Here is a 13,456-nt window from a genome sequence, read left to right as displayed (position 1 = left end):
TTGGCCAAAACAAGGGGCTACAGGCCCCATGCAAGTCTGAAATCCAGCGGGTCAGGTCAAATCTTAAAGCTCCAAAACGATCTCCTTTGACGCCAGGTCCAAAACGATCCAGGTCATGCTGATGCAAGAGGTGGGTTCCCATGGTCTTGGGCAGCTCCACCCCTGTGGCTTTGCAGGGTATAGCCTCCCTCCCAGCTGCTTTCACGGCTGGCGTTGAGTGTCTGCGGCTTTTCCAGGAGCACAGTGCAAGCTGTCAGTGGATCTACTGTTCTGGGGTCTGGAGGACGGTGGCCCTATTCTCCCAGCTCCACTAGGCGATGCTCCAGTAGGGACTCTGTGCTGGGGCTCCGACCCCACATTTCCCTTCTGCACTGCCCTATCAGAGGTTCTTCTTGAGAGCCCCACCCCTGCAGCAAACTTCTGTCTGGACATCCAGGTGTTTCCATAAATCCCCTGAAATCTAGGTGGAGGTTCCCAAACCTCAGTTCTTGACTTCTGTGCACTTGCACGCTCAACACCACGTGGAAGCTGCCAAGTCTTGGGGCTTGCACCCTCTGAAGCCACAGCCCAAGCTCTACGTTGGCCCCTTTCAGCCACAGCTGGAGTGGCTGGGAGGCAGGGCACCAAGTCCCTAGAGTGCACACAGCAGAGGGACCCTGGGCCTAACCCATGAAACCATTTTTTTCTCCTAGGTCTCAGGGCCTGTGATGGGAGGAGCCGCCATGAAGACCTGTGACATGCCCTGGAGACATTCTCCCCATAGTGTCGTGGGGATTAACATTTGGCCCCTTGTTACCTATGCAAGTTTCTGCAGCCATTTTGAATTTCTCCTCAGACAATGGGATTTTCTCTTTTATCACATTGTCAGGCTGCAAATTTCCCCAACTTTTATGCTCTGCTTCCCTTATAAAATTGAATGCCTTTAAAAGAACCCAAGTGACTTTTTGAATGCTTTGCTGCTTAGAAATTTCTTCTGCCAGAGGCCCTAAATCATCTCTCTCAAGTTCAGAGTTCCACAAATCTCTAGGGCAGATGCAAAATGCCACCAGTCTCTTTGCTAAAACATAACAAGAGTCACCTTTGCTCCAGTTCCCAACAAGTTCCTCATCTCCATCTGAGAACACCTCAGCCTGGTTTTCATTATCCATATCATTATCAGCATTTTGGACAAAGCCATTCAGCAAGTCTCTAGGAAGTTCCAAACTGTCCCACATTTTCCTGTCTTCTTCTGAACCCTCCAAACTATTCCATTCCCTGCCTGTTACCCAGTTCCAAAGTCGCTTCCACATTTTGGGGTATCTACAGCAGCACCCACTCTACTAGTACCAATTTACTGTATTAGCCTGTTTTCACACTGCTGATAAAGACATACCTGAGACTGGGCAGTTTACAAAAGAAAGTTTTGTAAACTTTCTTTTTGGACTCACAGTTCCACGTGGCTGGAGAGGCGTCACAATCACAGCAGAAGGTGAAAAGCACATCTCTCAAGGCGGCAGACAAGAGAATAGTGTTTGTGCAAGGGAACGCCTCTTTTTAAAACCATCAGATCTCATGAGACTTATTCACTATCGTGAGAACTACACAGGAAAAACCTGCCCCCATAATTCAATCACCTCCAACCAGGTTCATCCCACGACATGGAATTGTGGGAGTTACAATTCAAGATGAGATTTGGGTGGGGACACAGCCAAACCATATCACTGATTGACTTAAAACAACAGAAACTTGGCCGGGCGCGGTGGCTCACACCTGTAATCCTAGCACTTTGGGAGGCTGAGGCGAGCAGATCACAAGGTCAGGAGATCGAGACCATCCTGGCTAGCACAGTGAAACCCTGTCTCTACTAAAAATACAAAAAATCAGCTGGGCATGGTGGTGGGTGCCTGTAGTCCCAGCTGCTTGGGAGGCTGAGGCAGGAGAATGGTGTGAACCCGGGAGGCAGAGCTGGCAGTGAGCCGAGATCACACCACTGCACTCCACCCTGGGCGACAGAGCGAGACTCTGTCTAAAAATTAAAAAAAACAAAAACAGAAACTTACTGTCTCACAGTCTTGGAAGCTGGAAGTCTGAAATCAAGGTGTCAGCAGGGCTATGCCCCCTCTGAAACTCATAGGTGATTTCTTCCTTGCCTATTAGCTTATGGAGGTTGACCAGCAGTCTTTGGTGTACCTTGGTTTGGCTCTTCAGATGGCCATCTTCTAAGAAATCAGTTATGTTGGATTGGGGCCCATCCAACTCCAGTATGACCTTATCTTAACTAATTACATCTGTAATGACTCTATTTTCAAGTAAGATCACATTCTGAAGTCCTACTTGTAGGGACATCAACATTTCTTTTTGAGGGAGGATATGCTTCAACCTGTAACACCTTCCGTGTTCCACCCCAATCAATACATCTTCCTTCTCAACAAAAAAAACAAAGGATGTTTTAAATTCATATCATCCCTGCCAAATCAGTGGTAGTGAGCAAGGAGATTGTGATGTATTCACTAAGAGGGTTGTTACCCCTTCCATATTACAGATTGAGTATCCCTAATCCGAAATCCAGAATGCTTCAAAATTTGAAATTTTTTGAGCAGTAATAACATAATGTTCAAAGGAAATGCTCATTATATCATTTCAGATTTCAGATTTTTGGATTAGGGATACTTAACTGGTAAGTATATAATGCAAATATTCCAAAATAAAAAGAAATCCTAAATAATTCTGGTCCCAAGCATTTTGGATGAGGGACATTCCGCCTCTACCTTATACTAATTCTTTTTTCATGTAGCTGTTTTACAGAAAGCCTTTAAGCACTCTTTAAAAAATCAGTATTACTGTAAACAGTTGTATCTTTATATTACAGTCCTCGCTTTAAGGTATTAGAGACCTCCTAGAGCTTAATCTTTCCCTCTGTATAACACAATAGTATTGTCTTAGTCAATTTTGTGCTCCTATAATACCACAAAATGGGTAATTTATAATGAACAGAAATTTATTGGCTCATGGGTATGGAGGCTGGGAAATCCAAGATTGACAGGCTGGTATCTGGAGAGGGTCTTCTTGTTGCCGTGTCATCCCATGGTGAAAGGCAGAAGAGCAAGAGAGGAAGCAGGGTGTTGGGTAGGAGGGGAGAAAGGGAGAGAAAGAAGGGGGAGAGAGAGACAGCGAGTCTGGGAGGGAGAGGGGAAAGTCTCACAAGATTATTTTATTTTTAGTTGGTGGTGTTTTAAATTCTAATCTTAAGAAGAAATGCTGTTGTTCCTTAGGTCAAATTGACTATATAGATTATGTACTTTGATGTGATATATGAAGATAGGAATTTCAGTGTCAAACACAAAAGAGCCATAAGGAATAAAGTTCTTTTGAGCGCCATGTAATGCTGTCTAATTATGAGTGGTATCCAGATTTTCACTGGAAGATACAGTATGTAAGTAGCTATGAAAGCAATTTTAAGGCAAAATTTTACTTACACTGCAAATATATTTCCCATAAAACAAATTAAAGGCAAGTTTTAAAAATTTCTTTAATTTTTGATTTGTAAAGAGGATAGGCCAGTAAATAATGTATCAAACTTGTGGCTTAGCACCATATTGAATCCCAGAAATGACTCGGCCTTATGAATGGCTCTTTTCAAAAGGATTAATGAATGTATAATAAGTTTTCTTTCTTTTTCTAGCCAAGGACCCTTGTCATCCATTAGAGCGGTAATCAAGAGATGTAAGTTTGTTTTTTCCTTCTCTGTATTTTCCTCTGTAATAATTTTAAGTGATGATTTAGATTTCCAGCAGGTGATTGTATTTGACGAATCTGCAAAGAACCCAAGAGTAGCTTCTCCTAAGAAGTATTAAAGCATTTCAGACAAACAGCTACTTTTCAGCTTATATTTATTGATAAGCCGGTTTCTCAGAACTGTGTTTTTCTCTTGCAGAACAAAGCTGGGGTTTTTTTTCCTTAATCCCAAATGTGATACTATAAAGCTGTTTTTTTTTTTAATTTGTCTATCTAGTTAGTTTCTGTGATCTAATATAAATTTTATGTAGCGGCCGGGTGCAGTGGCTCATGCCTGTAATCCCAGCACTTTGGGAGGCCAAGGCAGGCGGATCACGAGGTCAGGAGATCAAGACCATCCTGGCTAACACGGTGAAACCCTGACTCTACTAAAAAATACCAAAAATTAGCCGGGCATAGTGGCAGGCGCCTGTAGTCCCAGCTACTTGGGAGGCTGAGGCAGGAGAATGGCGTGAACCCGGGAGGCAGAGGTTGCAGTGAGCCAAGATCGCGCCACTGCACTCTATCCAGCCTGGGCGACAGAGCGAGACTCCGTCTCAAAAAAAAAAAAAAAAAAAAAATTTTATGTAACCATTTTCTAGAGTTAGAGATATCTAACAGGTTTAAGAAATATTAAATCCTGGCAGGCACGGTGGCTCATGCCTGTAATCCCAGCACTTTTTTGGGGGCTGAGGCAGGTGGATCACCTGAGGTCAGGAGTTCCAAGACCAGCCCAACCAACATGGTGAAACCTCGTCTCTACTAAAAATACAAAAATTAGCTGGGCATGGTGGCAGGCACCTGTAATCCCAGCTACTCGGGAGGCTGAGGCAGGAGAATGGCTTGAACCCAGGAGGTGGAGGTCGCAGTGAGCCAAGATTGCGCCACTGCACTCCAGCCTGGGCAACAAGAGCGAAACTCTGTCTCAAAGAAAAGAAAAAAGAAGTATTAAATCCTGTTCCTTTTGGTTCATTTGTTTCTACAGGTACTTTTCACAATATATTTTTTAACTGTATAAGTGCCTATAAAGATAGGCTTATACTACCATATCAAGATAGAAGTGCTAAGAGTAGAATTCCCATCAGACAGGAACATTTCTATTTTCTGTCCTTATCTCTTGGTTAAAACTTCAAAACTTGCTATTAGTGTGGTATTTTAACACTTTTTTAAATAAAAGGCCTGGAAAGATCTCTTTAAAAATAGAACATGGATTGCCTGTGTTAGAAAAGGATAAAGATAGGATTTTAGATGTTCTTTGCATTATTTGAGCTGAGGTTACCACCCCGAGGAGAATGTGCCCTGTTTTTAGAAACATAACTTGGTTGTTTTTTCCCCCCGATACATAGTCTCTCACTGTCACCCAGGCTGGACTGCAGTGGCGCGATCTTGTCTCATTGCTACCTCCACCTCCTAGGCTCAAGCAGTTGTCCTGCCTCAGCCTCTTGAGTAGCTGGGATTACAGGCACCCACCACCATGCCCGGCTAATTTTTGTATTTTTAGTAGAGATGGGATTTCACCACATTGGTCAGGCTGGTCTCCTGACCTCAAGTGATTTGCCCGCCTTGGTCTCCCAAAGTGCTAGGATTACAGGCGTGAGCCACCATGCCCATTATGAATTTAGGATATTCACAGGTCATGAAGAACATGCATTTGAACAATTCCAGTGAAAATTTTACAAGGTGACAATACAGAAAAATATGCCATGTTTCCCCACTCCATTTTTTTTCTTTATTGGTGAACTATAAATATGTGGGAATGCTATGGTATAAGATGAAAAGAATTCAGATACAAAAATGAAAAATTCTTGATAGCCTTTCATGCCTTATAACCCTTGGGTTGGGGGTGGCAGGCGATGACGGGCAGAGAGATAATTTAATACAAAATTAGGATCTAGAACTTAGGCAAGAATTTATTGGCTGGAGATATAACTTAGAGTAATCACTGTTATAAGCAAAATCCTGGAAGCAGCCAAACATGTAGGGAGAAAGTACACAGGATAGGAAAGATGAGAAGGGATAGAATCTTGGAGACGCTGACATCTGAGGACAAGCTATGCCTTCAAGAGGCATAAGGCAAAAATGCATGACCCAATGAACCCAGCCCTGCTGTGAAAGGCCTCCTTTCACTGAGTCATATCTGTGGGCTCCTGCACTTTGTTCCCTGGCTTCTTGCCTTAATTCCCTTGGATTTCAGGACTTTTTTGTTAGGGAATCACAATCTGTGCCTGACTTCCCATGGATCCCCCAAGATGGATCTTGCTCACCTAGAGGCCCCTATGCTGTGCAAAGCACAGCTAAGACATGGGCAATAAAAGCTTAAAAGGGATGGTCAGAGTAAAAAAAAAAAAAAAAAAAAACACAGGACACAGCTGTGTTTTAGAGGTCAAAGGAGAAGATTTTAAAAGGAACAGGTGAATCACCAATAGCTCTTAATACTAAAGCCAGGCCAAGCAAAAGGTGCTGAGAACAGGTTATTGTGTCTGGCACTTAGGAGGTCAATTGAGACCCACGAGAGAGCAGTTTCAGTAAATATTGAAGTTGGAAGCCACACTTCAATTTCAACAATGAATAGAATATGTGGAAGTTGGGGCGGCTAGGGTAGCCTACTCTTCTGTGAAATTTGGTGGTGAACAGGAGAGATATGGGCTGTAGTTTGAGAAGGAGGCAGAGTTAAGGAAAGAGGAGATCTGACTATGCTTAGGATGAGGAAGCATGAAGACATTTGTAGGCAGCAGGGAAGCAGTCAGTGGAGGGATCAGACTGGAGCCATGAAAGAAGAGAAAACGGTGAAACAGGGCCCTAGCAGAGAGAGGAAGGAGGAGATGAAACAAAGGGAAAACCCTTGCTTTGAGGTAGCCGGTGTTTTTTGGTTTTTAACTCAGTTGTCTTTTAATTCTTCTGTCAGTCCCTTTGTAAACACTAAAGAAATACTTGCATTCCTGATGTTTAGGCAAGAAGGCCAAACAGATCCTTTCATGATAACATATAAATACAGAATGAGGAACAATTGTGCCATTCCCTTTTGTTTTCTTCTTTTTGCCTATTCTATAAGAAAAAGCTGTAAATAATTTTTATCTTAGCCAGCCCATTAAAATGTGTGTGTTACTATCCCATACTCAGTCATCTAACCCTGGCAAGCGGAAAGACTTTATCCCATTTTAAAAGTGATATTCCTTAACTGGTTGTAGTTCAACTTATTTCATAATGATTCTGGTTCCAGTCAAGCCTTGGGGTCCTTTTCTTTGCATGTATTCTTGTGAATCCTGAGTATTTTTGGTAAAGTGTTTTGATGTATCCTAATTGGATACATCTAGAATTTTATGTTCTTCCTTTCATTAACTTTTTAAGAGAAAATTATTTTCTGAAATTCAGACTTAGTTAATATTGTTTACCTACCATAAGTCAGGAACTGTTTCCATACATTATAAAATAACACTGTGCATGGTAGGTGTTGACCCATTTTACATGTATGTGGTAGTGAAACTGAGTCCCAGAAAGGTTAAGTGGCTTCACAAGATAGAGCCAAGATACGAACCTTGTTTCCTGACTTCAAGGCCATTGAGCTTTCCACTCCACAGACGTTCTTGTTATCATGTCAAATGCATCTAACTCTTACACCCTGTCCCAAACAAATGTAGTCAGTAAGTTTCTTATATTATTGTGATTTTCATTGATCTTTCATTCTTAGTTCATTGATCATTCATTCATAGTTCTATAGCAAGGGTATTTATAATTAATAATCCTTCTATGTGTTTATTTCTTCTGACATCATTTTATTGATAATTTTGAATTATTTAGATCAAGACTAGCTAGCATCCCACTCTCCTGGCTCCACACAGAGTTAAACTGCTTCAAGAAACAAACTGCTCCTAGCCTTGCTCCTAAAGGGCTGTTGGACTTGGGGTAATTCATTTAACCCCTCTGTATCTCAGTCTCCTCCTCTGTGAAGTTTGAGTAGGACGATCGCTGAGGGCCTTTCCAGGCTTGTGATCCTGCTGGAATTCGAGAAGATTCTTTATTGGTGGTAATACTGCACATCTACATCTCAACTTTAACATGAATATGTTTTGTATTTAGAATTTAACCACTTGAACTTGAAAAGTTTGAAAATAGGCCAGGCACTGTGGCTCACACCTATAATCCCAGCACTTTGGGAGGCCGAGGCGGGCGGATCACCTGAGGTCAGGAATTCGAGACCAGCCTGGCCAACATGGTGAAACCCCATCTCTACTAAAAATACAAAAATTAACCCAGCGCAGTGGTGGGCACCTGTAATCTCAGCTACTAGGAAGGATGAGGCAGGAGAATCGCTTGAACCTGGAAGGCAGAGGTTCCAGTGAGCCAAGGTCGTGCCACTGCACTCCAGCCTGGGTGACAGAGAGAGACCCCAGCTCAAAAAAAAAAAAAAAGAAAAAGAAAAGTTTGAAAATAATTCTGTAAAATGATAGGATAACTCTAACTGAAAATACTGCCTTTATTCTGTGGCATTAACCCAAACTGTACCAGACTAGCAGCTTGTGGCAGAAAGGTAAAATGGGACATGCTTGTCTATATGGGCAATCTGGCAAATTCGATTTTCCTGGCAACTACAGCAAATTTGTTTAATCTGGGAAAGTGAGAATGAGATGTATAAGCGGATAGTTGAGAAATTAGCACAAAGAGCATGAGACAACACATGAAAATCTGCAGTGAAAACCGAAAGTGTTTGTTAATTAATCTTGTTCAGCACTGACAGAAGGTGTCAGTTTTTCCAGAAGGATCAAGAGAGAAAAGAAAGATTTCATAGATAAGTGAATGTGAAAAAAACCAGACAAGGAGAGGGGAAAGCAGTGATTCTTAAAGGATGTGCAGAAGGACATCTGTACGTACGACTGCAAGACCCCTCCGTGTTCTTCAGCGGCAGTGCCACTCTGCTGCCAGGGGGCCTGCTATGAATGACCTCTGGTGTGAACGGGCAGAATCAAGTTAAAATTGCTGATTTTAAACAATGTAGATTGACTACTGAATTACCTTTTAAGTACTATTCATACTTTAAAATCAATGCTTATTGAAGTAGCAAATTGATTTTGCAAAATAGTTTTTAGATTTTTTAAAACCGTTGTTAAAAACTGCAGACAGGCCAGGCATAGTGGCTCATGCCTGTAATCCTAGCACTTTAGGAGGCCAAGGTGGGCGGATCACTTGAGGTCAGGAAGTCGAGACCAGTCTGGGCAGCATAGCAAAACCCCGTTTCTACAAAAAACACGAAAAGGAGCCAGGTGTGGTTGTGCATGCCTGTAGTCCCAGCTACTCAGGGGGCTGAGGCAGGAAGATCGCTTGAGCCAGGGAAGTCGAGGCTGCAGTGAGCCAATATTGTGCCACCGCATTCCAGCCTGGGTGACAGAGCAAGACCTTGTCTCAAAAAAATAAAAAAAAAACCCACAAGCGGGTTTTTCAACTGGTTATGTGTGTGGATATCCTGGTCTGCACAGACAAATCTTTGCGGCAGTATTTCTTTACTCTCTGAAACTGTGGATCATCAACTTTCCTTTTCCATTTAAGTGTGCATAGCAGGGGAAAACAGTGGTATGGCAAGACAGTTGTGCTCCTGAATTCCTTTTAAAGCTTAGGCAACTAGGTTCACTCTTTTCTCTTCCTTTCCTCTTCTATAACCCCTTCTTTTTTTCCCTTAGCACTCATGAATAGTACACAGCAAAAATGCCCCGTGGAAGAGGTATGTTTGTGACGATAACATGAAGTCTTTTAAAAGTGTTATCCCTGCTGATTTCAGCGTTAGTGATGGTGGTGATGTGATTGTAGCAAACTTGAATGGGCCTCTGACTTAATGAAACCATTCTTACAAATCAGACACACCCTGCAGAGCTCTAGCCTCCCTGTCAGCTTGGTTTAGCTCTTGATAAAAATGTTAATAGTCAGTCAAACCAGTTGATGATATGAATATGAGGACATCCTCCAAGTAGAAACCCAGGGGTTTTGGTTTCAGATGTTAGAGGTTTGCTTTACCAACCCAGTAGAGGTTCACCTGTTACGGCTCCAATCCAGCCTAAACTTCATTCCCACCTTCCACTTCCACCCCTGCCTCCCCCAGTTTTGACAGCCTCCTTGTTCAGAGAGAAGCAGAAGTTAATAGGGGGGAAAGATCTATGCTTCCAATCTTTTCAAATAGGAAGAATTGAACAAGTTGAGTATTACAGAGATATGAAAGCAACTGGTTAAAATAGTTTATATCTGAAACAAATTTCCTTTGTGCACAGATCTTTATACTATAGTATTAGAAGATTTTTTTCCCCAAAGAGATCTTTAGAATATGTTCCTTGAAAAATAGAGGTAGGCCGGGCGTGGTGGCTCATGCCTGTAATCCCAGCACTTTGGGAGGCCGAGGTGGGAGGATCACGAGGTCAGGAAATCAAGACCATCAAGGCTAACACGGTGAAACCCTATCTCTACTAAAAATACAAAAAAAAAAAAAAAAATAGCCAGGCATGGTGGCAGGCACCTGTACTCCCAGCTACTCGGGAGGCTGAGGCAGGAGAATGGCATGAACCCAGGAGGCGGAGCTTGCAGTGAGCCGAGATGGCGCCACTGCACTCCAGCCTGGGCGACAGAGCGAGACTCCATCTCAGAAAAAAAAAAAGAAATAAAGAAAAATAGAGGTAATAGTCTCTATTACATAAAAATTGAAAAATTGACCCCATATGGGTCGGGCGCAGTGGCTCACACCTGTAAAGCCAGCACTTTGGGAGGCCAAGGCGGGTGGATCACAAGGTCGGGAGATCGAGACCATCCTGGCACGGTGAAACCCCATATCTACTAAAAATATAAAAAATTAGCCAGGCATGGTCGCGGGCGCCTGTAGTCCCAGCTACTCTGGAAGATGAGGCAAGAGAATGGTGTGAACCCAGGAGGCAGAGCTTGCAGTGAGCCAAGATCGCGCCACTGCACTCCAGCCTGGGCGACAGAGCGAGACTCTGTCTCAAAAAAAAAAAAAAAAAGAAAAAAAAATAACCCCATATGTGATATGTTCCAGATTATCTGATTAAAACTTAGTTTACTTTATAAAGTAAAATTTGGGAAAAAATTTAAACTATCAAGCTTAAGGACTTGAGTTTGAGACTTAAGGAAAAAGTCAGTGCTGCATATACAATAATATGTGCTATAAACAAGTTTATAAAAGTGATTTGAACACCTTTTACATTAATTATTATATCTTAGTTTAAGTAATAAAAGGCTGGGCATAGTGGCTCATGCCTGTAATCCCAGCACTTTGGGAAGCCCAGGCAGGAGGATCGCTTGAACCCAGGAGTTTGAGACCAGCAACATGGTGAAACCTCATCTCTACAAAACATACAAAAAATTACCAGGGCAAGGTGTCATGTGCCTGTAGTCTCAGCTACTTGGGAGGCTGAGGCAGGAGGATCACTTGAGCCTGGGAACCTGAGGCTGCATTGAGCCCTGAACATCATGTCACTGCTCTCCAGCCTGAGCAACAGAGTGAGACCCTGTCTCAAAATAAATAATAAAACAACTTAAAGGTTATAAAATGTCAGATAAGTTAGACAAAAGATGAAAATTTGACCAGTTTCATTCTACAATAGATTTATAAACAAACATCACAAAAGCATAGTCATATAGATTGGAATCGATATTTAACATTTTTTCTGCCCATTGTTACTTCATGTCATCATCTTAATGCTCCAACCATGCAATTTATATTTAATAGCTGTCTTCTTTTCTCTGTTCATTCTTCAAACTATTTTCACAACTACAGAATGTTCTTTGGGGAGTTTTTGAAATCTATATATTATGCAATCTCTAATATATAACCATAATTAACTTTATGCTAATAAAATGATTGTTTTGATTTACTTTTTTAAGGATATTAAAATTCATACATTCTATATGATGTCAAGTATAAGCTTTTTCCAATTGTGTACTTTGTAAAAATTTAAACCCTTACCAAACATAATAATTTTGTACTATACCAGTTTATTCCTTCTTCAACAGCTTCTCGGACTTCTATTCAGAGTGAACTTCATCGAGATAGAAGGTATGGTTATATTTATAATGGAGGACATATATTAAACTAATAATTGAAGTAAAAGTGTTATCAGGTAGCAAATTAAATGGTTCACTTTCATAAGCAATGTATTCTTGTATTCTGCTTCATCAATATATCTCCTGAATTAACTTATAAGTTTGAAAGATGATTTTGCTTGAGAGAAGGAGTGATACAGGCTTGAAAATGTTCTTTTGAATATAATTATTTACTGAAGTTGATTTTTTAAATGTTTATTAAACAACTGTTACATGTAAAGCATTGTAACTGCTTCAGAGAAATGCTTTGTACCTCATGCTACTTAGTAAATGTTGCCTAACCAAATGGATGGATGACAGGATAGAAAATTGAATGGAAGGATAAAGAAAGGAAAAGAGGAGGTAGGCACAATGAATAAAGGCTGGATGGCTTTTTGGAAAAAGGAAGGGAAAAGAGAAGGGAGGAAAGATAATATTTGGGTAGATAGAAGGAAGGACCAGTGGACAGATGGACAATAGAATGGACGGAAGGATGGATGGACAAATGGCTAAATGGATGGATAGATTTTTTTTTTACATTACATCATGACATTCAATCAGATAGAGAGGTTTTCATAAGTCATGGTCCCTGCTGTCAAATTGCTTACAGTATAGTATAGAATAATGAAGGACTTTAGAGTCAGAACCAAATTCAAATCCTGACCGCCACTTTCCTACCATGTGACCTTGGATGACAAGCTGCTTAATCTCTCTAGTTTCTTTATCCCAGCTTTAAAATGGTGCTAATCATACCTACATCACAAGGTTGTCATAAGAATTAATATACATATGATGCTTAACATTTATTAACTAATAACTCTTACTATTTAGTTAGACAAAAGCTATAAGCAAAGGTTCTTAGGAAGTGCAGTTCAAATTTTATCAATGATCAGGTTCTACTGTTTCACAATGTAGCATGAGTGTGTGTGTAATGCATAATTTTGAGAATGACAGTGCTTTTTTGTTTTTGTTTTCCATAGAGTGCTAGAGAAAGGCAGAGCAGGTATTATCATCCATGTATGTTCCATGAGAAAACTGAGTTTTCCAATCAAAACTGTTGATTGATTTGTTCAGGGTCACACAGTTGGTGTTTGTTAGGAAATCAGGTTTAAGAGAAAATTTAAACATGCTCCAGGCACAGTGCCTTACACCTTTAATCCCAACACTTTGGAAGGATTGTTTGAGGCCAGGAGTTCGAAACCTGCCTGAGCAAGATAGTGAGCCCTCGTCTCTACAAAAAATTTTAAAAATTAGCCAGGCATGATGGCATGTGCCTGTAGTCCCAGCTACTCAGGAAGCTGAGGGGCAGGGAGCTCGAGGCTGCAGTGAGCTATGATTGTGCCACTGCACTCCAGCCTGGGCAACAGAGGCCCTGTCTCTACAAAATTAATTAATTACTTTAAACATGAGAATGTAGAATCAGATTAAGAAAAAGATAAAAGGAGTCATGCCTAAATCACTATAGCTCTCCAGTATTAAAGATTAATCATCAAATCATATACAAACCTGATCACGAACCCAGAGACACATATCAAAGTCTAGAAGTGAACATATAAACCCAAAACACTTAAACATAACTGTGAATTGGAACAGAGATGAAGTAAGGCAGAAGAGGATATTCTTTTTAAAT

At 41.2% G+C, this 13,456-nt stretch overlaps 1 protein-coding gene across 14 annotated transcripts in view; it reads left to right on the top strand.

The window, feature by feature from the left end:
- Nucleotides 1-13,456, top strand: part of SH3D19 (SH3 domain containing 19) — a 207,494-nt gene that overhangs the window by 136,579 nt on the left and 57,459 nt on the right. For 11 of the 14 annotated variants that reach the window (XM_055385526.2, XM_055385527.2, XM_055385523.2 and 8 more), the window contains exons 3-4: nt 3,662-3,702; nt 11,758-11,800. In XM_055385526.2, the coding sequence (XP_055241501.2) occupies nt 3,662-3,702; nt 11,758-11,800 (84 nt within the window). Of the gene's footprint in view, nt 1-3,661; nt 3,703-9,425; nt 9,467-11,757; nt 11,801-13,456 lie in introns of all 14 variants that reach the window. The other 3 variants (XM_055385529.2, XM_055385531.2, XM_019025166.4) reach the window with 1 other exon arrangement.

Source organism: Gorilla gorilla, chromosome 3, assembly GCF_029281585.2.
Source record: "Gorilla gorilla gorilla isolate KB3781 chromosome 3, NHGRI_mGorGor1-v2.1_pri, whole genome shotgun sequence".
Lineage (NCBI taxonomy): Eukaryota > Metazoa > Chordata > Mammalia > Primates > Hominidae > Gorilla > Gorilla gorilla.
This window is presented reverse-complemented; position numbering and strand designations above follow the sequence as displayed.